The sequence below is a fragment of the Scyliorhinus torazame genome, chromosome 7 (assembly GCF_047496885.1).
Source record: "Scyliorhinus torazame isolate Kashiwa2021f chromosome 7, sScyTor2.1, whole genome shotgun sequence".
Taxonomy (NCBI): Eukaryota; Metazoa; Chordata; class Chondrichthyes; order Carcharhiniformes; family Scyliorhinidae; genus Scyliorhinus; species Scyliorhinus torazame.
This window is the reverse complement of record NC_092713.1, coordinates 97,875,368-97,901,979: the sequence shown is the minus strand read 5'-3', so window position 1 is coordinate 97,901,979 and position 26,612 is coordinate 97,875,368. Positions and strand designations below refer to the sequence as shown.

The 26,612-nt window shown below is 47.8% G+C and overlaps 1 protein-coding gene and 1 long non-coding RNA gene across 3 annotated transcripts in view; one reads left to right on the top strand and one right to left on the bottom strand.

Moving 5' to 3' along the window:
* Window positions 1-26,612, top strand: part of lepr (leptin receptor) — a 194,054-nt gene that overhangs the window by 99,352 nt on the left and 68,090 nt on the right. Inside the window, exons 9-12 of the mRNA XM_072511112.1 lie at window positions 1,245-1,532; window positions 2,919-3,036; window positions 3,239-3,435; window positions 12,795-12,943. Coding sequence (XP_072367213.1) covers window positions 1,245-1,532; window positions 2,919-3,036; window positions 3,239-3,435; window positions 12,795-12,943 — 752 coding nt within the window. The remainder of the gene's footprint in view (window positions 1-1,244; window positions 1,533-2,918; window positions 3,037-3,238; window positions 3,436-12,794; window positions 12,944-26,612) is intronic.
* Window positions 924-26,612, bottom strand: part of LOC140426397 (uncharacterized) — a 71,885-nt gene continuing 46,196 nt past the window's right edge. The window contains exons 3-4 of one of the 2 annotated variants that reach the window (XR_011948195.1): window positions 16,803-16,930; window positions 924-1,115 (exon numbers count right to left, since the gene is read on the bottom strand). This is a non-coding gene — a long non-coding RNA (uncharacterized lncRNA). The remainder of the gene's footprint in view (window positions 1,116-16,802; window positions 16,931-26,612) is intronic. The other variant, XR_011948196.1, reaches the window with a different exon arrangement.

Sequence of the window (26,612 nt, the reverse complement as noted above, 5' to 3'; positions counted from 1 at the left end):
ACTATTCAAGAAGACCAAGGCAGTTCTAAAACTGTCCTGGCTGGTATTTATCCCTGCGCCAGAATCAAAAACAGATAAGTTGGTCATGAATAAATTTCTATTGGTGAGCCTTGCTGTGCACAAATTGACAGCTACATTTCCTGCATCACAGCAGTGATTGCATTTTTCAAGTATTTAATTGGCTTGAGAGCATTTTGGAATATCCAGAGGATAGTCTGTAGGTGCTTTATAAGTGCAAGTCTTTTTCTCTCTCACTGTTTGGAATACTTTCGCTTTTTGATGGGGTTCATGAAAACTGGAATTTCTTCCCATCACCTCGCCCACCTTTATGTCGGCATCGGGCACCATTAATCCTGGTGCCGAGTAATGGTACTGTTCTTCTCTAAAATATTTTACATCCAAACAACGTGAGGCTATTTCCTGGCTCCCGGTTCACCTCTTGATTATGTGTAAGACTGAATACGTGGATGGGAAGAGATGTCCTGTGATCTTTGCCTGTTTGCAACATCATTAAATAAGACCTTTTCAAAAAGAATGCTGGTCATTAAAATTTTACAGGTGCTAAATTATTGAAGCAATGGTAGAGAGACAGGAAGGAAACCAGGCCCAAGTGGGTTAATACTGCATCTACTTTAATGACATAGTGAATAATATGTTGTCTTTTATTCTTGATTTTAACTCAAATTAATGACTTACTTCAAGAAACACTGGGGCATCTTTATCTAATCAGCATTTAAAGTCACAATTCTTCTCCTGGACAAATGATTCCTGCTGCATAAAATTCAATTTATGCCCTTATATTGGTGCAGCTTAATGAAGAAAGCACTGTATGTGTTTTGTTCAATGCTAAAATAATTATAACTGGTAAGGTTTCTTTGTGGTCGTATTGACATATCTTAGACTGATGCTGTTGGCATAAAATGTTTATTTTAATAAGCTCATTTTTATACAGATAATGTTAACATTTGACTTTTCCTAACCCTGTGTCCTTTCCCTCCATCAGTAAGGAGAAAGTTGAATGGGTAGGATTAATTGAACAACATGAGCACTTTCAGATGGCAATTTGAGAGTTGATCATGGTCTCTAGGTTGAAGATCTGTGGCACAGGCAAAACCCTTATAAAAGAAAGAGAGAATGTACTTTATTTTAAGATAATAATAGTCAAGTGTTATATAATTCATGTATAAATATGCCAATACCAAGAAAAATATTTATTTCTTTAACATGCATATATTCTTTGACAGAAATTACATATTACCCTCCTCAAGTGCTGACCACTGTTGGCTCGGATGTTACAGTGCGGTGTGTTTTTTATAATCAGACCCTGACCACTAATAATGTCGCCTGGTGGTTAAACATGAATGAAAAAATTCCGGAACATCAATATACTTTAATCAATGACCATGAAACAAGTGTTACTCTCCTTAACATAACATCAAATGGACAATCCCACTGCAACATGCTACAGTGTTGCCTTCAAAATGAAGAAACAAGTACATGCAACTATCGCTATGCTGAAATAACCGTAATTGGTAAGATCCTTTTGGAAAATAAGCAGCATGTTTCCTGATGGTTTGAAAAAAAAAATCAATCTGGTTTTCAAGCAATTCAAGACTTTTAATCTAGATTACCAATTTTTGACAATTTTACCTGCTTTTTCTTCCCTCCTCCCCAAACGTCAGTATAGTAGCATAGTGGTTAGCACAGTTGCTTCACAGCTCCAGGGTCCCAGGTTCGATTCCCGGCTGGGTCACTGTCTGTGCGGAGTCTGCATGTTCTCCCCATGTCTGTGTGGGTTTCCCCCGGGTGCTCCGGTTTCCTCCCACAGTCCAAAGATGTGCGGGCTAGGTGGATTGGCCATGATAAATTGCCCTTGGTGTCCAAAAAATGTTAAATGGGGGTTACTGGGTTACGGAGATAGGGTAGATACGTGAGCTTCAGTGCCGGTGCCTCCTTCTCCACTGTAAATTCTATGATTCTATGAAGGTGCTGAGATGCACTTCCACCACTAATTAAATAGCCTCATTGTTCAGGAAAATTGGTTACTTGGATAAGGTGATGAATGGGTTGGGGAATTGTATCCCAGAATAGAATGCCCTTTCAGGAAAACAGGGTAGTGCTTATGTTTAGGTATGAAGACTCCTCTAGAAAATTCCGTCATAACTATTTGAGTCAGCTTCTCTCCCTCTGAAAGAACATTATATTAATGTTTTATTCCAAGTTACGGCTATCAATTGTAAAGGTGTCTACTCATCGCAGGTCACTGCTGGGTGTACTTAATCTGAAGGTAATAACATTTATTGTACTGGTAATACTTGCAGTACGTTACAGGGAACTCTTGACAACTGGTGAAATTATATATTAAGTAATGCTAAAATATTTCAAATCGGTTGTTATATTATTGAGCCTTACTTTCTGAATAGGTTTACACATTGAATAAATACAGTGCATACCATATTTGAAATCTATTTTTAGGTACTTAGAATATACTTCTGTTCAATCTCCTGGACTATATATTGTCTATATTTAAAAATTATAGTATTTTGCAGGATATTCAGATGTATACTTAAGTGTAGACTTAACCTGTCTAGAAATGTTTTTCATATATATATGTATACACATATATTATATTCTTTGCTTTAACTGAATTATCATTTTTGGGATAGTACACATTAGCTTCCCATGTTTAGCACAGGGCTAAATCGCTGGCTTTGAAAGCAGACCAAGGCAGGCCAGCAGCACGGTTCAATTCCCGTAACAGCCTCCCCGAACAGGCGCCGGAATGTGGCGACTAGGGGCTTTTCACAGTAACTTCATTTGAAGCCTACTTGTGACAATAAGCGATTTTCATTTCATTTCATGTCCTGTATGGAAAATGCTTTTATTAAATTTCTCGTAATTTTGCTATTTGTCATTAGATATGAAAAGTAACATTTCGTGTGAGACTGATGGTGCAATGGAAACAATGATCTGTAAATGGCTCCCAAGAGTATGGAAAACAGAAACAGCCAGCAATTACACACTAAAGTATTACATGTAAGTATAATGTATATTTCATTTTTTATCTTAGCGAGGAGGGGTGCAGTAAGAACAATTTCTGATTGCACACTTAGTAAAAGTGGTGCACAGTATCTGAACTGAGTAAAGCAGGCCTGAAGAGTCATTCAACATTTTTCCTATATCATTTGATTTGATCAAACCAATGTACAAATTGTCTTTCTGCCTTTTTCTTGAAAAGGAAAGGATCTTGGTGTGATAACCTGAATGCTGAACGGCACAATGCTGATATTAAAGAATGTCTAGAGCAGATGAATGAATTTGAGTGTCATATAAAGCCCATCAATCTCACATTTGGCTATGTGATGTGGTTAGAACTCCAACACCAAGAAGTAATATTCAAATCGCCACCGACCTGTGTAATTCCCATGGATGTAGGTGAGTTAAGCTTTATTGGCCTGTAGTTTGGGTTTAGGATCTAACTTATTTTATTATTCGATTCGTGAACTTAACAAAAAAAGACCAACATTTATTTTCTACTCTCAAAATTAAGTAAGCTTCAATTTATACAGTATTATTTCAAGGAGTTTCACGAGGGAATGTATTCTTCTGAATTGACCCATTAATACCTTTTCATTTGCTGGTGCCTTTCATTTAAATGTTGTTGCTTTAATTTATGGAAGATTGCAGCAACATGGGAGCAGCCATTTTTTCAGTGGAACTGTTCCACCCACTACTCTTCATACCTTCCAGTCTAGTAACAAGCAAGATGAAGAACTGCACGCAACTCACTGGGCCAGATTTTCACCTGAATCCTCAAGTTGGGAAATTTCTGATCCTGCTGACCCCAGAAAAAGATTGGAGGCAGCAATGCGGCTGGGCGAGTACCAGAGCGAACTGGTTAGAAGTTCCACCTCAGTTTCCTGGAACCTCATCCCAATTGTTTTAAAATCTGTTCGACTCTCACCTCTCACACTACCTCACCCCTGAATCACACCCCATGCCACCTCTATCCCCCGCATGACATGACCCTTCCATGCCCACAATACTCTCATGCTCCACTGCACCCTCCCGCCCCCCGACACCTCTCTGTCCACCCACCCAGTTTGTGCTATGTACACAATCAATGAGCCAAGTAACACAATGGCAAGCCTTGAAATGTTGAGGGGGGAAAAAACACCAATAAATAAATTTAGTACATAGAATTTACAGTGCAGGAAGAGGCCATTTGGCCCATCGACTATGCACCGACCCTTGGAAAGACCACTCTACTTAAGCCCGCACTTCCACCCTATCCCCATAACCCAGTAACCCCACCTAACCTTTTTGGACACTAAGAGCATGATGCTCGATCAATAACTCCAGAAGCGAGATTGGATGACAATTGAAGGCTTTATTGGACTAGATGTTTCCCCCAGCAGCGCAGGTACAGAATGCAGCTGCTAGGGAGACACAGACTCTTATACTCCGCCTTACTGGGCGGAACCAGCAGGCAGGCTCTTATACTCCGCCTTACTGGGCTGAACCAGTAGGCAGGCTTCACCAATGATATTGCTGCCTCGGGTACCTCCCACACCAAAGGTAGGTACTGTAATAACCCTAATACAGACTACCACATTCCCCTCCTGTTAAAAAAAAGAGTCCGGCGGGGGTGGTGGTCTCGCGTCATACAGTGGTACAGTGTTTTGCCTTATTACATTACACAACTATTTACAGTATTCATTTTACATGTCCATGTCAGAATGAAGCAAATGGTCGATCGGAGGCCCTGGTCGTCCTCTGTGATCGTCGCAGTTTCAGCGGTGATGCAGGCACCGACTCGGGCATCCGTGACTCCGGGAACATGACTTTGGCTTCTTCGGTAGCTTCATTACCCCGGATGGGGCCAGTGGAAGAACCGATCCACCTGGAAAGGGGGCAGCCGTGAGGTGCGCCGGTGGGACGGAGGGTGGGAGTGGGGGGTGGGGGTGGGGGGGGGGCGTGGGGGGGGATCCAGCAGGTGCCAGGTCCCGGAGGGAGACCGTATCCTGCCGGCCGTTGGGGTACACCACGTAGGCGTACTGAGGGTTAGCGTGAAGGAGGTGGACCCTCTCTACCAATGGGTCCGACTTGTGCGCCCGCACGTGTTTGCGGAGCAGAATGGTTCCAGGAGCTGCCAGCCATGTTGGGAGCGACGTCCCGGAGGAGGACTTCCTAGGGAAGACAAGAAGACGTTCATGAGGTGTTTCGTTTGTCGTGGTACACAGCAGTGATCGGATGGAGTGGAGTGCATCGGGAAGGAACTCCTGCCAGCGAGAGACTGGCAGATTCCTGGACCGTAGGGCCAGTAGAGTGGTCTTCCGGACCATTCCGATCTCCCTCTCTACTTGTCCGTTTCCCCGGGGGTTATAACTGGTCGTCTTACTCGAGACGATGCCCTTGCTGAGCAGGTATTGATGCAGTTCGTCGCTCATGAAGGAGGACCCCATATCGCTGTGTATGTAGGCGGGGAAACCGAACAGGGTAAAGATACTGTGGAGTGGTTTTATGACGGTGGCTGCGGTCATGTCGGGGCAGGGGATGGCGAATGGGAACTGGGAGTATTCGTCAATCATGTTCAGGAAGTACGTGTTGCGGTTGGTGGAGGGGAGGGGCCCTTTGAAGTCCATACTGAGGCGTTCAAAGGGACGAGAAGCCTTTATCAGGTGCACTTTCTCTGGCCTGTAGAAATGCGGCTTGCACTCCGCGCAGATTTGGCAGTTCCTGGTGGCGGTCCTGACCTCCTCGAGGGAGTAGGGCAGGTTGCGGGTATTGATAAAATGGATGAATCGAGTGACCCCTGGGTGGCAATGATCCTCATGGAGGGCCTGGAGTCGGTCCACTTGTGTGTTGGCACATGTGCCGCGGGATAGGGCGTCAGGAGGCTCGTTTAGCTTCCCGGGACGATACAGGATCGCATAGTTGTAGGTGGAGAGCTCGATCCTCCACATAAGATCTTATCGTTCTTTATCTTGCCCCGCTGTGCATTATCGAACATGAAAGCTACCGACCGTTGGTCAGTGAGGAGCGTGAATCTCTTGCCAGCCAGGTAATGTCTCCAGTGCTGCACAGCTTCTACTATGGCCTGGGCCTCCTATTCCACGGAGGAATGACGGATTTCTGAAGCATGGAGGGTGCGTGAGAAGAAGGCCACGGGCCTGCCCGGGTGGTTGAGGGTGGCCGCCAGAGCTACGTCGGACGCGTCGCTCTCGACTTGGAAGGGAAGGGATTCATTGATTGCGTGCATTGTGGCCTTTGCGATATCCGCCTTTATGCGGTTGAGGGCCTGGCGGGCCTCTGCCAACAGGGGGAAAACTGAGGATTGGATTAGTGGGCGGGCCTTTTCCGCATAATTGGGGACCCACTGGGCGTAATATGAAAAAAATTCCAGGCAGCGTTGCAGGGCGTTGGAGCAGTGGGGGAGGGGAAACCCCATGAGGTGGCGCATGCGTTCGGGATCTGGGCCTATGACTCCAGCATGCACTGCATAGCCGAGGATGGCTAGACGGTCGGTGCTGAACACGCATTTGTCCTTGTTGTGGGTCAAGTTAAAGGTTTTTGCGGTATGGAGGAATTTGCGGAGGTTGGTGTCGTGGTCCTGCTGGTCGTGGCCGCAAATGGTGACATTGTCGAGTGGATAGTCAGAGGCTTTTCCCCAGGGTAGAGGGGTCAATTACTAGGGGGCATAGGTTTAAGGTGAGAGGGGCAAAGTTTAGAGTAGATGTACGAGGCAAGTTTTTTACGCAGAGGGTAGTGGGTGCCTGGAACTCACTACCGGAGGAGGTAGTGGAGGCAGGGACGATAGGGACATTTAAGGGGCATCTTGACAAATATATGAATAGGATGGGAATAGAAGGATACGGACCCAGGAAGTGTAGAAGATTGTAGTTTAGTCGGGCAGTATGGTCGGCACGGGCTTGGAGGGCCGAAGGGCCTGTTCCTGTGCTGTACATTTCTTTGCTCTTTGTTCTTTGTTCTTTGTACGGAAACATAGCCCGCAAACCATAGCGGTCAACCATTCGGTCCATCTCCCGTTGGAAGAACGAGGCTCCATTTGTGACACCGAAGTGAACCCTTAGGAAGTGGTAGAGCCGACCATCTGCTTCGAATGCAGTGTACTTGTGGTCGTCCGGGCGGATGGGGAGCTGGTCGAGTGAGGGAACCATGGTTGACAAGAGAGATTGAATGTCTTGTTACGAGGAAAAAGGAGACTTATGTAAGGCTGAGGAAACAAGGTTCAGTCAGGGCGTTGGAGGTATACAAGATAGCCAGGAGGGAACTGAAGAAAGGGATTAGGAGAGCTAAGAGAGGGCATGAACAATCTTTGGCGGGTAGGATCAAGGAAAACCCCAAGGCCTTTTACACATGTGAGAAATATGAGAATGACTAGAGCGAGGGTAGGTCCGATCAAGGACAGTAGCAGGAGATTGTGTATTGAGTCTGAAGAGATAGGAGAGGTCTTGAACGAGTACTTTTCTTCTGTATTTACAAATGAGAGGGGCCATATTGTTGGAGAGGACAGTGTGAAACAGACTGGTAAGCTCGAGGAAATACTTGTTAGGAAGGAAGATGTGTTGGGCATTTTGAAAAACTTGAGGATAGACAAATCCCCCGGGCCTGACGGGATATATCCAAGGATTCTACGGGAAGCAAGAGATGAAATTGCAGAGCCGTTGGCAATGATCTTTTCGTCCTCATTGTCAACAGGGGTGGTACCAGAGGAATGGAGAGTGGCGAATGTCGTGCCCCTGTTCAAAAGAGGGACTAGGGATAACCCTGGGAATTACAGGCCAGTTAGACTTACTTCGGTGGTAGGCAAAGTCATGGAAAGGGTACTGAAGATTAGGATTTCTGAGCATCTGGAAAGACACTGCTTGATTAGGGATAGTCAGCACGGATTTGTGAGGGGTAGGTCTTGCCTTACAAGTCTTATTGAATTCTTTGAGGAGGTGACCAAGCATGTGGATGAAGGTAAAGCAGTGGATGTAGTGTACATGGATTTTAGTAAGGCATTTGATAAGGTTCCCCATGGTAGGCTTCTGCAGAAAGTAAGGAGGCTTGGGATAGTGGGAAATTTGGCCAGTTGGATAACGAACTGGCTAACCGATAGAAGTCAGAGAGTGGTGGTGGATGGCAAATATTCAGCCTGGATCCCAGTTACCAGTGGCTTACCGCAGGGATCAGTTCTGGGTCTTCTGCTGTTTGTGATTTTCATTAATGACTTGGATGAGGGAGTTGAAGGGTGGGTCAGTACATTTGCAGACGGTACGAAGATTGGTGGAGTTGTGGATAGTGAGGAGGGCTGTTGTCGGCTACAAAGAGACATAGATAGGATGCAGAGCTGGGCTGAGAGGTGGCAGATGGAGTTTAACCCTGAAAAGTGTGAGGTTGTCCATTTTGGAAGGACAAATATGAATGTGGAATACAGGGTTAACGGTAGAGTTCTTGGCAATGTGGAGGAACAGAGAGGTCATGGGGTCTATGTTCATACATCTTTGAAAGTTGCCACTCAAGTGGATAGAGCTGTGAAGAAGGCCTGTGGTGTGCTAGCGTTCATTAACAGAGGGATTGAATTTAAGAGCCGTGAGGTGATGATGCAGCTGTACAAAACTTTGGTAAGGCCACATTTGGAGTACTGTGTACAGTTCTGGTCGCCTCATTTTAGGAAGGATGTGGAAGCTTTGGAAAAGGTGCAAAGGAGATTTACCAGGATGTTGCCTGGAATGGAGAGTAGTTCTTACGAGGAAAGGTTGAGGGTGCTAGGCCTTTTCTCATTAGAACGGAGAAGGATGAGGGGCGACTTGATAGAGGTTTATAAGATGATCAGGGGAACATAAATTTAAGGTGAATGGTGGAAGAGAGAGGGGGGATGTCAGAGGTAGGTTCTTCACCCAGAGAGTATTGGGGGCATGGAATGCACTGCCTGTGGAAGTAGTTGAGTCGGAAACATTAGGGACCTTCAAGCAGCTATTGGATAGGTACATGGATTACGGTAAAATGATAAAGTGTAGATTTATTTGTTCTTAAGGGCAGCACGGTAGCATTGTGAATAGCACAATTGCTTCACAGCTTCAGGGTCCCAGGTTCGATTCCGGCTTGGGTCACTGTCTGTGCGGAGTCTGCACATCCTCCCTGTGTCTGCGTGGGTTTCCTCCGGGTGCTCCGGTTTCCTCCCACAGTCCAAAGATGTGCAGGTTAGATGGATTGGCCATGATAAATTGCCTTTAGTGTCCAAAATTGCCCTTAGTGTTGGGTGGAGGTGTTGACTTTGGGTAGGGTGCTCTTTCCAAGAGCTGGTGCAGACTCAATGGACTGAATGGCCTCCTTCTGCACTATAAATTCAATGATAATCTATGATTAATCTAGGACAAAGGTTCGGCACAACATCGTGGGCCGAAGGGCCTGTTCTGTGCTGTATTTTTCTATGTTCTATGGTGGTAGGCGGATTTGAGGTCCACCGTGGAAAAGACCTTGTATTGTGCAATCTGATTGACCAAATCAGATATGCGGGGGAGAGGGTACGCGTTGAGCTGCTGTTGATAGTCTGACTATAATCGATGACCATCCTGTGCTTCTCCCCGGTCTTTACAACCACTACTTGAACTCTCCAGGGGCTGTTGCTAGCCTCGATAACACCTTCCTTCAGTAGCCGCTGGACTTCCGACCTAATGAAGGTCCGGTCCTGGTCACTGTACCGTCTGCTCCTGGTAGCGACGGGTTTGCAATCCGGGGTGAGGTTCGCAAAAAGGGAAGGCGGATCGACCTTGAGGGTCGCGAGGCTACAGACAGTGAGGGGGGTATAGGGCCGCCGAATTTAAAAGTTAAGCTCTGGAGGTTGCATTGGAAGTCCAACCCCAGGAGTGTGGCAGCACAGAGGTGGGGGAGGATGTAAAGTCGGAAATTTTTTAATTCCCTTCCCTGGACCGTGAGGTTAGCTACGCAGAACCCCTTGATCTCTACAGAGTGAGACCCGGAGGCCAGGGAGATTTTTTGGTTAACTGGGTGGAATGGGAAGAGAACAGCGCCTGACTGTGTTGGGGTGTATGAAGCTCTCTGTGCTCCCGGAGTCAATCAGACAGGATGTTTTGCACCCGTTGATGAGTATGGTCGTCTTCGCGGTCGAGAGTGTTCGGGGCCGTGACTGGTCCAGGGTCAACAAGGCGAGTCGTGGTACAAATTGGAGATTTTCCTTGGGCGGTGTGTGGTCATCCGAATCGGGGTCCTGAGACTCCAGCCAAGATGGCGGCGCCCATGTGTCGCACATGGCTGGGGATGGCCAAGATGGCGGTGCCCACGCATCGCACGTGGTCCCTGGGGAACAAGATCGTGGCCCCGGTTAGCCCCCGGAGACAGCGGTGACCACCCGGGCCTGGCATACAGCCACGAAATGACCCTTTTTGCCACAACTTTTGTAGGTGGAGGAGCGGGCCGGGCAGCACTGCCGGGGGAGCTTGGCTTGCCTTCACAAATAACATCGGGGCCCCCCGGGGTTGCCTGGTAGCCGCGCGGCACAAGCTTGTGGGGGGATGGGGGATGCATCGGGGTCGGCCGCGGGTGGGTTCCACCCTGCCAAAGGGTCTGCCGCACGGTCGGGAACGTACGCGCAGGCGTTTCGGGAGGCCACGTCCAGGGAGCTAGCAAGGGCCCGTGCCTCCTTGAGGCCTAGTGTCTCTTTCTCCAGCAGCCGCTGACGGATTTGGGAGGACAGCATACCTGCAACGAATGTGTCCCGGATTAAAAGTTCAGTGTGGTCGCTGGCTGAAACTTGCGGGCAGTCACAGTTTCTACCCAGTGCCAGAAGCGCGCGGTAGAATTCATCCAGCGATTCCCCGGGATTTGTCGCCTTGTCGCTAGCAGATGCCGGGTGTAAACCTGGTTTATTGGGCGAATGTAGTGTCCTGTCAACAGGGCCATCGCGGCCTCGAAATTGTCCGCATCCTCGATGAGGGTGTAGATCTCTGGGCTCACCCTCAAGTGGAGAAGTTGCAGTTTCTGGTCCTCCGTAGGTGCAATCGTGGCCATCCTGAGGTACCCTTTGAAGCACGCCAGCCAGTGTTTGAAGGTTGTCGCTGAATTTGCCGCGTGGGGGCTGAGTTGCAGACACTCCGTTGATTCGGAGCTCCATTCTTTAAAATCTAGTCCAATAAATTGATGCTTGATCAACAAACCAGAAGCGAGATTGGATAACAATTGAAGGCTTTATTGGACTAGATGTTTCCCCCAGCAGCGCAGGTACAGAATGCAGCTGCTTGGGAGACACAGACTCTTATACTCCGCCTTGCTGGGCGGAACCAGCAGGCAGGCTTCACCAATGATCTTCATGCCTCGGGTACCTCCCACACCAATGGTCTTACAGCCTCAACCTAGGTACCGTAATACCCCTAATACAGACTACCACAGGGCAATTTAGCATGGCCAATTCACCTAACCTGTACATCTTTGAACTGTGGGAGGAAACCGGAGCACCCGGAGGAAACCCACGCAGACACTGGGAGAAGGTGCAGACTCCGCACAGACAGTGACCCAAGCCGGGAATTGAACCTGGGACCTTGGAGCTGTGAAGCTATGAAAGTGTCAATCAGACAGAGCCATTCATAGTGTCATTTTGCATTTCTTAATTTTTTCAAAATAGACATATGGGCATTGACAATACAGAACAATGAAATTATTACAAATTAAAAGCAGTGAAACTCAGTCGGCCTGGCAGTATCTGTGGAGGGAGAAATAGTGAACATTATGAGTTGACACATTGGAACTGAAGAGAGGCAAAAATGTGACAGGTTTTATACTGTTGAAAGGGAAGCTATATAACAAAAGGAAAGATCTGGGAGACGGTAAAGGGCTGGAGTGATTGAATAACAAAGATGTCATGGAACAAAAGGCAAAGGGGAGTAGTAATGATTGTAGTAAAGATACAAAGCATGTCCAGGGTAGGTATTAATGGCTGAATAATGGACAACTCAGTCTGAAAGCAAAAGCCTGAAAAGAAGATGCCTTTGGCAAAAAATGAAACGAGATACAGAGGACAGAGTTCATAGTCTGAGGTTATTGAACTCAGTGTTGAATTTTGTATTATGCCTAATGGGAAGCTGAGGTGCTATTCCTCCAGCTTGCATTGAGCTTCACTGAAACATTGCAGTAGGCCGAGGACAGAAATGTATGCATGAGAATGGGTTCTTCAGTTCCGAAGAAGTATCATATTCGACTCTCCATTTTTAACTCAGTTTGTTTCTCCACAAATCTTCCCAACCATCTGAGTTTTTCAGCACATTATTTTTCTAACTTCAGATTTGCAGCATCCACAGCATTTTGCCTTTATTTATTCAACAAAATGCGAATTAAAGAGCAATTTAGCTTGGCCAGTCCACCTACCCTGCACAGCTTTGGGCTGTGGGGGGTGAGACCCACGCAGACATGGTGAGAATGTGCAAACTGCACACGGACAGTGACCGGGGCCGGGATTGAAGCCGGGTCCTCGGTGCCATGAGGCAGCAGTGATAACCACTGCACCACCGTGCTGCCCGCATTTTGCTTTTGTAATAACTTATTATAACCCCATGAAGATGTAAATCAAGCACAGCAAACACACTTCCACCTGTAAAAACAGAGCTCCTGTTGAACTAATCCATTTGTGAGTCTTGGAGCTCAGCCTTGCATTCATTATGAAGCTATCTGAAAACTATATCAACAGACACAGATGACCAAATATCTGTTTCTCTAAATGGGTGCAAACTTCAGATTTAATGCTGTAATGTTATTTTTCTTTTTCATATTGATAGTGAAACCTTGGGCACCGTCCAAAATTGATGCTGAAATTACCCTAAATAAAGGTTGTCTAAAAATAAGCTGGGAGAAGCCACGCCTGCCACCATACAAACTTCAGTTGGAAATTCAGTACTCTGAGGACGGAATGGAGAATAACTGGAAGGTAGGGTGATTTAACAAAACTTTGCAAAGCCTGCACTTAACCTTACAACATGTTAAGATATCTGCCAATACCAGTTATAATGTGGTGGCTCATGTTGAAAATCTCCTCCACCATCTTATCCCCTTTATGCATACACGCATGCACAATCAGATGTCACAATCTCAACCCCATTGCCATCAAATGAGGGAGAGAAGCTTGGAAGGACAGTCACTTGTACGATCCTTCTAGCAACCAGTTTCAGAGTAGCATGAGCATAAGGACTGAGGATGTAGTGCTTTTTGAAGATAGTGTCTGCTAATTGATGATCTGCTCTCAGCCAACCTCCAATCTATATTTTTAACCAGGAAAAATGAAAGAGTGTTTTAAGGATACCCACTCTCTGTCCATTCCATCCCTCCGTTTGGAAACAAATAACTAGTTCCAACTTGGAGAAATAAATGATGGGCAGGATTTTCCTCACCCTCCATGGCACCTTCTGCAGTGATGGAGGACGGTTTGCCAGTGGCTGGCAGTGGGATATTCTGGTTCCACCGTTATGACCCACTCCTCGTCGCCATGAAACCCACAGTGGGGGTGCGCCAACGGTGGAACCGTAAGATCCCGCCAGCGTGAACGGCTGGAAAATCTCACCCTAGAAAACCAAGCGTAGGCAAATATTACATATATTTCTTCAATCTGGCATGTCACCTTGGCGTAGCAATATTGCACAATGGGGTTGCTTCATTCTCCATTATTTCAAATATTAGGAAATTGGGGATAGTGTAAAGGTAAATTCATGTTTTTATTTTACGTAACTGGGAAAAGAATAATGATGAAGAACAGTGGGCTGGATTCTCCAATTCTGGGACTATGTCCCTAAGCCGGCATGGGAACGGTTACGCCAGGAAAACTGGCGCAAAATGGCCACCAATTCCCCGTTTTGCTAGCAGGACGGCAGCATGGAGCACCAGGCTCTAGCTGCCGATACGGCCTGGAGAATTGCCGGGTCTGTGGCCGCGCATGCGCTCGGAGGAGGCCTGCAGCGGAGGCCGCTTGTGGACCCGGCCCGCAAAATAGTCCTCCCCTTCGGCCGGCTCATGCACCCCGGACTGCCCCACCACAGTGCACCCAGCCCTGAATAATGTCCCCCCTACCTGCGAATCAACCCTCCCCCGACTGTGGCGGTGCTGGGCTGAGTCCACAGCCGCTAAGTTCAGTTCCCGACGGATGAGACCAGAATGGCATGATACCGTCGATACGGCGGGTGGCGCGAGTACGCCGCTTAGGAGGGTGGTGGGCAGAACGGTAGCATAGTGGTGGGCAGCACGGTAGCATAGTGGTTAGCACAATGGCTTCACAGCTCCAGGGTCCCAGGTTCGATTCCCGGTTTGGGTCACTGTCTGTGCGGAGTTTGCGCGTTCTCCCCGTGTGTGCGTTGGTTTCCTCCGGGTGCTCCGGTTTCCTCCCACAGTCCAAAGATGTGCAGGTTAGGTGGATTGGCCATGCAAAATTGCCCTTAGTGTCCAAAATTGCCCTTAGTGTTGGGTGGGGTTACTGGGTTATGGGGATAGGGTGGAGGTGTGGGCTTGGGTAGGGTGCTCTTTCAAAGAGCCGGTGCAGACTCGATGGGCCAAATGGCCTCCTTCTGCACTGTAAATTCTATGATTCTATGATTATTTATTTCCACAAGGGTCCCTAGGTTTTCCTCTTGTTATTTTATATTTATGAAATTAAACTTCTTGGTAATGGAATTGCCAGTCCTACTGATAGATCTGATATCAATTTTCATTTCATTATTGTATTAGAACATCTTGTAAACCTCAGTTATATATACAAATAATTATTTTCTGCTGTGTTGCACAAATAATAATATATTACAGGAAATAGTTTCAAACCTGTTAAATCTAATCAAAGTTCTATTCACCACAAGAAAAATTAATTTCCCCTATCCCTCCTGTCCTCATTCATCCTGGAGTAGTTTGCTTGTATCAGCAACCTTCTGATACCTCTTGTACGTCCATTAGAGGACATAGATGGTAGTTTTAACCTAATCCAGCCATTGGAAAACTGATTAAATCGAGCACCCCCTTTTTACTTTCCATTGAAGTTAAGTCAGTGTGTAAACCATTGTGATTGTCATAAAAACCCATTTGATTCATTCGTGCCCTTTAGGGGAAGAAATCTGCCGCCCTTACCTGGTTTGGCCTACATGGGTCGGCATGGTAGCATAGTGGTTAGCACTGTTGCTTCACAGCGCCAGGGACCCAAGTTCGATTCCGGCTTGCGTCGCTGTCTGTGCGGAGTGTGCACGTTCTCCTTGTGTCTGCGTGGGTTTTCTCCGGGTGCTCCAGTTTCCTCCCACAAATCCCAAAAGACGTGCTTGTTAGGTGAATTGGACATTCTGAATTCTCTCTCTGTGTGCCCAAACAGGTGCCGTAGTGTGGAGACTCGGGGATTTTCACAGTAACTTTATTGTGTGTTAATGTAAGCCTTATTATTATGTGATTCCAGACGCACAGCAATGTGGTTGACTCTTAAATGCCCTCAGGGATGGGCAATAAATGCAGGCACAGCCAGTGATGCCCACATCCAAGGAACGAATAACAAAAAACTCACTTTTTTCCAAGTTTAGCTTATACCCTCAAAAAGAGCCAAAGTGCCTCAGCAACTCCATTATGTCGCCTATGGTGGGGAGCAGGTCTGTCACATAAAGTAAGAGATCATGAGCGTACAAGGACACCCTATTCTCCACCCCTCCTCTCGTTATCCCTTTCCACTTACCTGAATAAGTGTGAGGTCATCCATTTTGGTAGGACAAATGGAAAGGCAACTTATTATCTAACTGGGGACTTCGGGGTGCTCCGGTGCAGAGGGATCAGGGCTTCCTCATGCATGAATTGGAGAAAACTAGCATGGTACAGCAGGTAATAAAGAAAGTGAATGGAATGTTGGCTTATATAGCTAAAGGAATAGAGTATAAAGGTAAGCAAGTGTCTTTTTTAATTCATTTTTATGGGATGTGGGTGTCGCTGGTTAGGCCAACATTTATTGCCCATTCTGCCCTTCAGAAGGTGGTGGAGTTGCCTTCTTGAACCACTGCAGTCCTTGAGGTGTGGTTACATCCACCGTGGTGTTAGGGAGGGAGTTCTTGGATGTTGCCCCTGCGACAGTGCAGGAAAGGCACTATATTTCCAAGTCAGGATGGTGAGTGACTTGGAGAGGAACCTGTAGGTGATGAGGTTCCTAGGTATCTGCTGCTCTTGCCTTTTTAAATGGTAGTGGTCGTGGGTTTGGTTACCATACCCGGCAGACATCGAATAAGGTGGTGGCGGCTCCAGAGGTGGAAGAACTGCGTGGCGCAGTTCCAGAAAGCATGGTGGAGTTAGGAATGCCATCATCATTCATCCCACTGCCTGTAGAGCAATTGATGGTGTTAATCAAGAGGGAGCTCTGGCAGCATTGGCTAGAGATGCAAAAGGCGATTGAAGGGGCAGTAGCTCCTCTTCGCAGGACCTTGGAGCGGATAGAGAAGCACCTGGAATCGCAAGGTGTGAGGATCCATGAGGTGGAAAGTGCGGGGACTGATTTCAGCGATCGGATTGTGGATTTGGAGGCAGAGTTGCCGATGTTGGAAATGGAAATCGGGGGAAAACTCTGCTCTGGTTGGAGTTATACTGAACATGAAGGAAGATAATTGTGGTTAATGGAGTCCAATTGTCTTATCCAAGGACATTACTGCAGGAATTCCTAAGGGTATTGTCGTAGGTTCAGCCAACTTTAGCTGTTTCATTCAAGCCCTTTCCTCTATCACTTGCAACTCAAAGAACCCTCAAGAAGCTTAACACCCTCCTACGCAAAGTAACCAGCTTGATTGACTTACCATTCATCGCCTTGAAGCCTCGCTCTTCTATTGGTGGACCATGGCTGTGTATACTGTTTACGAAATGCACTGTAGCAAGTCACCAAGGTGTATTCTATAGCACCACTCAAATTCACAACCTCTGTCACCTAGAAGGACAAGGACAGCAAGGTAGGGGAACAATCACTTGCAAATTTTCCTCCAAGATATGCACTATTCTGATTTGGAAATACATCATTGTTCCTTAGTCGTAACTGGGATAACAAACCTGAAATTTCCAATTCTAACAGCACTGTGAGTATTGTTATCATCTGGTTAGGAACAACTAACATTTTAAGATGTTAAAACACCTCATTTTAACTGATAGAACCATGCCACAAGATTTCATTTTTTTATAAACAAACATAAACTTCATAGTACATAGATCTAATTAAACAAAGCAAGCACTATTAACTCAACAATATGGTTTATAAACTGTATAGCTATGCACTCAGAAGTTAACTACTTCTTCCCAAGAATTCTCTTATAAAACACATCAATCTTAAAGTTATTGTAAGGAATAAGTTATTGTAAAGACCAGGCAAGCAGTTGAAAGGCAGAGTGGATGTCGAATGTGCTGTAAACTCCCAGGTGGAGAACTCCAGCAATATCTCAGGAAGTCTGAGAGTCCATCTGGTGGTCGCATGATAGAATTTCACAGAACTGAATCTCCTGTGTGAAGATAATTCCCCAGAGAAAGACCTGAGAATCCCGCCTGAGGTCAATGGAATTCTCCATTGTATGCGGCTCGCCCGTGGCGTTCTTGCGGCGGGTGGGACGGGAGAATCCAGCCCCTTTAGTCTGGGAGTTCTAATGGATTGTACTCCTTAAAAGATCATAACTCACCGATGGTTTGCAGCACCTCGCATTCGGAAGAGATCGTACAAGGAGCTCAACCTCAGCAGCGAAGATCATCAAATCTCTCATACCCTTTTAATCCCTGTTATTTTTAATCCTTTCCCTACCCCCTACCCTATGTTTGTCTTATGTGTGCCTTGGTGGAGGGTGGGGTTTTGGGAACAGTTAGACTAGTAGATCATTGATCCATTATTTCCATTATATGTTCATCTTTTACTCTTGTTATAAATAAACAGTTTGAGAATCGGCGCCAATCGTGCCGGCGCAGTCTGCAGCGATTCTGTGCGGTCGACGGGCAGAGTGCCCGCCGAGTCCTGCCGGTGTCGTTTGCGTGTGGTCTTACCCGGCGGGACCTTAGCATTCTGGCTGCGGGGGCTGTCCTGGTGGGATAGAGGGGGGAGCTGATTCCGGGGGGGGGGGGGGGGGGGGCGATGTTCCTCCGCACTGGGCCCCTGCAGGGCTTCGCCACATTGCCCGGGGGGTGGCGCGGAGACGGCCATGGCGCGAATGCGCGGACCCGGGCCGACTGTGGAGGGCCGACTTTCGGTGCCGGTGCAGCGCACAGCATTCCGGCGCTGTCCTAGCCCCCGAGGAAGGGGTGAATGGCTGGGCCTTGAGGCTCGTTGACGCCAGCGTTGCTCGTGCCGGTTTTGACGGCGGAGTCAACACTTGGCCGGGATTTCAGAGAATCCCGGTCATTGTAACAGTCAAGAGTTAAAGATCTCAGAAAAATACATTATTGGTTAATTTACTTATGTTGGGACTCCGGGGTCTGTGGGGCTGGAACTGACAGCCTCCTCGCCCAGGGTGTCGTAACATTGTTGATTTATGCAGGGACCACCCATATGTTTGCTGCAGTGCTCTCGAGAATTATCCTCAACTCCAGCTATTCTTGGAGGCAAAACATTGATTTACCATCTCCCTACTGGATAGCCCAGTCCCTAGTTCTGGTTACTTTTCCAATATTTCCAAGTTAACCTGCTGGTTGCTTTCTTTCCCATACGATTCAAGGAGTGCCACTGTAGATTCTTCCACTATTTTCAAGCCAGGCCATCTATCAGTTTCTATGCCTGTCAAAATTTAAACTGAGATTAAGTCTTACACACATTCCACAAGATGAATGATGAAAGTATTATTTTATTCTGCTTACAGTGCAGGTCTATCTAAGTCCAATTTACTTTGGCTGTCTTCTCTCAGTGAGTTGCAAATTGAACACACCAGTTTCAAACCCTCAGCAAACACCCAGATCAATTGAAACAAGAGAATCTTCCCGAGCTCCATCTATCTCCATAATGATATAGCTGTTCTGAGCTCTCCTCAAACTGACCTTTCGGTTAATTCTCCTTTATTTACAATTTCTTCTTTGATCTAATTAAATAAGATGGTCTTACAAACTTTCAGGGTTCATTGATGTTTTTAACCTAATTCATCTCTGACTCACCAGAAAAACAACATCTCTCTGGACTGCACTTCTGGCAAACATTGCAACATCACATCTTGAGCTCGTTAGCTAAGTAAGCCCACCTGTTCTTTTTTTAACACTTGTTATAACCTGCCTGCTTACCATTGGCTGGGGACTAATGACAATCCCACAATCCTGTGGGAGTATGAGCTTCCCCAATGAGGGGGGGGGGGGGCGGAGAAATCATTAGCAGACTCCCTGTATAAATAAAGCTGGCCAGTTTGGAACCAGCAGGAAGGAGTAAGCAGCAAGTGAGGTTGCTGCTGGTGCGTATATATGTTATTGTAAATCAATGTTATTTCTTTGTATCCGTGAAACTTGTGCTGGATTCTTCGTGGCCCTCACAAAACTGGTGATGAGGGTTAAAGTGAATAGCTGTCTACAACTGCTGAAGCCACCTCCCTGGATTTTTGTTGGATACAGGTTGGAAGTTGTTTTCTATTACACCATGCCTCTGTATGGACGTTTGGATGTTTTTGATGCTGCGCTGGAAAGCTGGAACCAGTATGCACAACGGATGTGTTACTATTTCCGGGCAAACAATATCACTGAAAATGAGTGCCAGATGGTCATATTGCTCACTGCCTGCGGCCCGCATACGTTTGGGGTGATTAGGAGCCTTACGTACCCAGCTGCGGCAGACACCAAAACGTTTGATGAATTTGTTAATTTAGTGGAGCAGCATTTTAACTCAACCCTGTCCACGATAGTCCAACGTTACCGGTTTAATACCGCTGAGAGGACCCCAGGAGAATCCCTTGCTGACTTGCTACGCAGGATTGCGGAGTACTGTGACTATGGTGAGACCTTGTCAGAAATGTTACGCGACCGTTTGGTTTACGGTATTAACAATGCGGCCACCCAGAGAAAGTTGTTAGCTCAGCCAACACTGACTTTTCAACAGGCCATTCAAATAGTATTGTCCCGAGAGAGCGCAGAACGAGGAGTGCAGGAGATACAGGGAATGGAAGAGCATGCCTTGGGGCGCAACCCCTTCCGTCCGGAAACGTCCCCCCGCACTCCTGCGGTACCTTGGGCGAGACGACGTCCGGATCGACGCCAGTGGCCGTCGGACATTCCTCCCCGAAGGGAGCCTTCTCCAGAACCAATGGATGAGGAGTCATGTCCGTGTCAGACTTGTAGGCGCCAACCCCGTCGTGGACACCGGTCCTGGGGGCGCCAGAGGCGCCGTCGTTCCAACTGAAACTGGGGCCAGCCCAGGGGCCATACCTTCCATGTGGATGAACCTGCGGCGACTACTCCTGAGGACGTGGAGATGGAGGACGACTGCCTGCAGCTGCATTGTGTGGCAGCTCCCCGTGTGGCCCCCATTAAGGTGACCGTACGGGTCAATGGTCACCCGCTTGAGATGGAGTTGGACACCGGCGCAGCAGTCTCCGTGATCGCCCAGAGGACATTCGACCGCATCAAGCAGGGTATACAGACCCTTACATTAACCGACATACAGGCCAGGTTGGCCACCTACACGGGGGAACCATTGGACATTGCAGGAACTACGATGACCCCTGTTGTTTATGAACGCCAGGAGGGGCGTTTCCCACTTACCGTGGTGCCCGGCCATGGGCCCAGCCTGTTGGGTCGGGACTGGTTGCGCCATTTGCGCTTGCAGTGGCAGCACATCCTCCAAACAGTTTCTGGAGGGTTGACTGAGGTGCTGGGACGATACCCAGATGTATTCCAGCCCGGTTTGGGGAAAATAAAAGGGGCCGTAGCCCGTATCCAAGTCGAACCAGGAGCCACGCCGCGCTATTTCCGGGCGCGTCCGGTGCCTTACGCCATGCTCGAGAAGGTAGAAGGGGAGCTCACTCATTTGGAAACTTTGGGTATTATCAGGCCCGTCCGTTTTGCTGACTGGGCAGCACCAATTGTACCTGTAATGAAGCCAGATGCCACCGTTCGCTTGTGCGGCGACTATAAACTTGCAGTGAAAACGGCTTCCTGACTCGACCGATATCCAATGCCTCGCATAGAGGATCTCTACGCAAAGCTTGCAGGTGGACTCTCGTTCACAAAATTAGATATGAGTCACGCCTACCTACAGTTGGAGCTGGACCCTGCCTCCCGACCATATGTAACGATTAATACACACCGGGGCCTGTATGAATAGACACGTTTGCTCTTTGGAGTATCCTCTGCCTGCGCCATTTTTCAACGCGTTATGGAGGGCATTTTGAGAGGTTTACCACTTGTCGCTGTCTACTTAGATGACGTTTTGATCACAGGGACGTTGGAGCAGGAACATTTGGAAAATCTGGAGGCTGTCCTTAGACGCTTTTCAGAGGCTGGAGTCCGTTTATGTTGCACAAAGTGCGTCTTTCAGGCGAAGGAAGTAGTCTACCTGGGTTATCGGGTGGACCGCAAAGGTTTGCACTCCGTCGCAGAGAAGGTGCGTGCTATTCAACAGGCCCCCGCCCCGACTGACACTTCGCATCTTCAAAGAACAAAGAAATGTACAGCACAGGAACAGGCCCTTCGGCCCTCCAAGCCCGTGCCGACCATACTGCCCGACTAAACTACAATCTTCTACACTTCCTGGGTCCGTATCCTTCTATTCCCATCCTATTCATATATTTGTCAAGATGCCCCTTAAATGTCCCTATCGTCCCTGCCTCCACTACCTCCTCCGGTAGTGAGTTCCAGGCACCCACTACCCTCTGCGTAAAAAAACTTGCCTCGTACATCTACTCTAAACTTTGCCCCTCTCACCTTAAACCTATGCCCCCTAGTAATTGACCCCTCTACCCTGGGGAAAAGCCTCTGACTATCCACTCTGTCTATGCCCCTCATAATTTTGTATACCTCTATCAGGTCGCCCCTCAACCTCCTTCGTTCCAGTGAGAACAAACCGAGTTTATTCAATCGCTCCTCATAGCTTATGCCCTCCATACCAGGCAACATTCTGGTAAATCTCTTCTGCACCCTCTCTAAAGCCTCCACATCCTTCTGGTAGTGTGGCGACCAGAATTGAACACTATACTCCAAGTGTGGCCTAACTAAGGTTCTATACAGCTGCAACATGACTTGCCAATTCTTATACTCAATGCCCCGGCCAATGAAGGCAAGCATGCCGTATGCCTTCTTGACTACCTTCTCCACCTGTGTAGCCCCTTTCAGTGATCTGTGGACCTGTACTCCTAGATCTCTTTGACTTTCAATACTCTTGAGGGTTCTACCATTCACTGTATATTCCCTACCTGCATTAGCCCTTCCAAAATGCATTACCTCACATTTGTCCAGGTTAAACTCCATCTGCCATCTCTCCGCCCAAGTCTCCAGACAATCTAAATCCTGCTGTATCCTCAGACAATCCTCATCGCTATCCGCAATTCCACCAACCTTTGTCGTCTGCAAACTTACTAATCAGACCAGTTACATTTTCCTCCAAATCATTTATATATACTACAAAGAGCAAAGGTCCCAGCACTGATCCCTGTGGAACACCACTGGTCACAGCCCTCCAATTAGAAAAGCATCCCTCCATTGCTACCCTCTGCCTTCTATGGCCTAGCCAGTTCTGTATCCACCTTGCCAGTTCACCCCTGATCCCGTGTGACTTCACCTTTTGTACTAGTCTACCATGAGGGACCTTGTCAAAGGCCTTACTGAAGTCCATATAGACAACATCTACTGCCCTACCTGCATCAATCATCTCAGTGACCTCCTCGAAAAACTCTATCAAGTTAGTGAGACACGACCTCCCCTTCACAAAACCGTGCTGCCTCTCACTAATACGTCCATTTGCTTCCAAATGGGAGTAGATCCTGTCTCGAAGAATTCTCTCCAGTAATTTCCCTACCACTGAAGTAAGGCTCACCGGCCTGTAGTTCCCGGGATTATCCCTGCCACCCTTCTTAAACAGAGGAACAACATTGGCTATTCTCCAGTCCTCCGGGACATCCCCTGAAGACAGCGAGGATCCAAAGATTTCTGTCAAGGCCTCAGCAATTTCCTCTCCAGCCTCCTTCAGTATTCTGGGGTAGATCCCATCCGGCCCTGGGGACTTATCTACCTTAATATTTTTTAAGACACCCAACACCTCGTCTTTTTGGATCACAATGTGACCCAGGCTATCTACACCCCCTTCTCCAGACTCAACATCTACCAATTCCTTCTCTTTGGTGAATACTGATGCAAAGTATTCATTTAGTACCTCGCCCATTTCCTCTGGCTCCACACATAGATTCCCTTGCCTATCCTTCAGTGGGCCAACCCTTTCCCTGGCTACCCTCTTGCTTTTTATGTAAGTGTAAAAAGCCTTGGGATTTTCCTTAACCCTATTTGCCAATGACTTTTCATGACCCCTTCTAGCCCTCCTGACTCCTTGCTTAAGTTCCTTCCTACTTTCCTTATATGCCACACAGGCTTCGTCTGTTCCCAGCCTTTTAGCCCTGACAAATGCCTCCTTTTTCTTTTTGACGAGGCCTACAATATCACTCGAAAATTGCCGTATTTATCTTTCTTCCTCACAGGAACATGCCTGTCCTGTATTCCTTTCAACTGACACTTGAAAGCCTCCCACATGTCAGATGTTGATTTGCCCTCAAACATCCGCCCCCAATCTATGTTCTTCAGTTCCCGCCTAATATTGTTATAATTAGCCTTCCCCCAATTTAGCACATTCATCCTCGGACCACTCTTATCCTTGTCCACCAGTACTTTAAAACTTACTGAATTGTGGTCACTGTTACCGAAATGCTCCCCTACTGAAACATCTACCACCTGGCCGGGCTCATTCCCCAATACCAGGTCCAGTACCGCCCCTTCCCTAGTTGGACTGTTTACATATTGTTTTAAGAAGCCCTCCTGGATGCTCCTTACAAACTCTGCCCCGTCTAAGCCCCTGGCACTAAGTGAGTCCCAGTCAATATTGGGGAAGTTGAAGTCTCCCATCACCACAACCCTGTTGTTTTTACTCTTTTCCAAAATCTGTCTACCTATCTGCTCCTCTATCTCCTGCTGGCTGTTGGGAGGCCTGTAGTATACCCCCAACATTGTGACTGCACCCTTCTTATTCCTGATCTCTACCCATATAGCCTCACTGCCCTCTGAGGTGTCCTCTCGCTGTATAGCTGTGATACTCTCCTGAACAAGTAGCGCAACTCCGCCTCCCCTTTTACATCCCCCTCTATCCCGCCTGAAACATCTAAATCCTGGAACGTTTAGCTGCCAATCCTGCCCTTCCCTCAACCAGGTCTCTGTAATGGCAACAACATCATAGTTCCAAGTAGTAATCCAAGCTCTAAGTTCATCTGCCTTACCCGTAATGCTCCTTGCATTAAAACATATGCACTTCAGGCCACCAGACCCGCTGTGTTCAGCAACTTCTCCCCGTCTGCGCTGCCTCAGAGCCACACTGTCCCTATTCCCTAGTTCTCCCTCAATGCTCTCACCTTCTGACCTATTGCTCCCGTGCCCACCCCCCTGCCATACTAGTTTAAACCCTCCCGTGTGACACTAGCAAACCTCGCGGCCAGGATATTTATGCCTCTCCGGTTTAGATGCAACCCGTCCATCTTATACAGGTCACACCTGCCCCGGAAGAGCTCCCAGTGGTCCAGATAACAGAAACCCTCCCTCCTACACCAGCTGTTTAGCCACGTGTTTGTCTGCTCTATCTTCCTATTTCTAGCCTCACTGGCACGTGGCACAGGGAGTAATCCCGAGATTACAACCCTCGAGGTCCTGTCTTTTAACTTTCTGAGTCCTGTCTTTTAACTTTCTGAGTCCTGTCTTTTAACTTTCTTCGTTCTTTGCTCGGCCTCGTAAATTATTACGGGAAGTTCCTCCCCATTCTGGCAACTACGCTGGCCCCGTTGCATCTTCTGCTGAAGAAAAATCACACCTGGGTTTGGGGTCAGCCACAAGAAACCGCTTTCCGGCGGGTAAAACAACAATTGTCGTTTGGGTTACTAACCCACTATGATCCTGGAAAGCCTTTGCTCGTCACATGTGATGCATCCCTGTATGGTATTGGGGCCGTCCTGTCCCACAAGATGGGGAACGGGGCTGAGCGGCCGACAGCTTTCGCCTCCCGCCCATTGACTGCAGCGGAAAAAAAGTACGAGCAGATCGAGAATGAGGGCCTGGCAGTGGTCTTTGCGGTGAAACGTTTCCACCAGTACGTGTAAGGCTGCCACTTCACTATTGTGACTGATCATAAGCCTCTGCTGGGACTTTTCAGAGAGGATAAGCCAATACCGCCCATTGCTTCCGCACGGATCCAGCGCTGGGCTTTGTTTGCTTGCTTCATACGAGTATTCTCTGGAGCACAAACCAGGAACGCAGATAGCGAATGCTGATGCACTGAGCCGATTGCCTTTATCGACCGGCCCCATGTCGACCACCTCACCAGTCGTGGGGGTTGCAACCCTAAATTTTATGGACACCTTGCCTGTCACGGCATCACGGGTCCGTGAGTGGACCCAGACAGAGCCAGTCCTGTCAAAGGTTCGACACATAGTCCTGTATGGTGGGCAGCATAGACAACTCCCAGGCGAGTTGCGGGCATTTTCCTCCAAGCTGTCAGAATTCAGCGTGGAAGACAGCATCCTCTTGTGGGGGACGCGTGTGATTATCCCGGAAAAAGGACAGGAACTGATACTAAGAGACTTGCCATGATGTGGAGATGCCGGCGTTGGACTGGGGTGAGCACAGTACAAAGTCTTACAACACCAGGTTAAAGTCCAACCGGTTTGTTTCGATGTCACTAGCTTTCGGAGCGCTGCTCCTTCCTCAGGTGAATGAAGAGGTCTGTTCCAGAAACACATATATGGACAGATTCAAAGATGCCAAACAATGCTTGGAATGCGAGCATTAGCAGGTGATTAAATCTTTACAGATCCAGAGATGGGGTAACCCCAGGTTAAAGAGGTGTGAATTGTATCAAGCCAGGACAGTTGGTAGGATTTTGCAGGCCAGATGGTGGGGGATGAATGTAATGCAACATGAATCCCAGGTCCCGGTTGAGGCCGCACTCATGTGTGCGGAACTTGGCAATAAGTTTCTGCTCGGCGATTCTGCATTGTCGCGCATCCTGAAGGCCGCCTTGGAGAACGCTTACCCGGAGATCAGAGGCTGAATGCCCTTGACTGCTGAAGTGTTCCCCGACTGGACGGGAACATTCCTGCCTGGTGATTCTTGCGCGATGGCCGTTCATTCGTTGTCGCAGCGTCTGCATGGTCTCGCCAATGTACCACGCTTCGGGACATCCTTTCCTGCAGCGTATGAGGTCGACAACATTGGCCGAGTCGCACGATTTTACAATTAAGGGGCGAGTTAGCATGGCCAATCCACCTACCGTGCACATCTTTGGGTTGTGGGGGCGAAACCCACGCAAACACGGGGAAAATGTGCAAACTCCACATGGACTGTGACCCAGAGCCGGGATCGAACCTGGGACCTCGGAGCAGTGAGACAGCAATGCTAACCCACTGCGCCATCGTGCTGCCCTG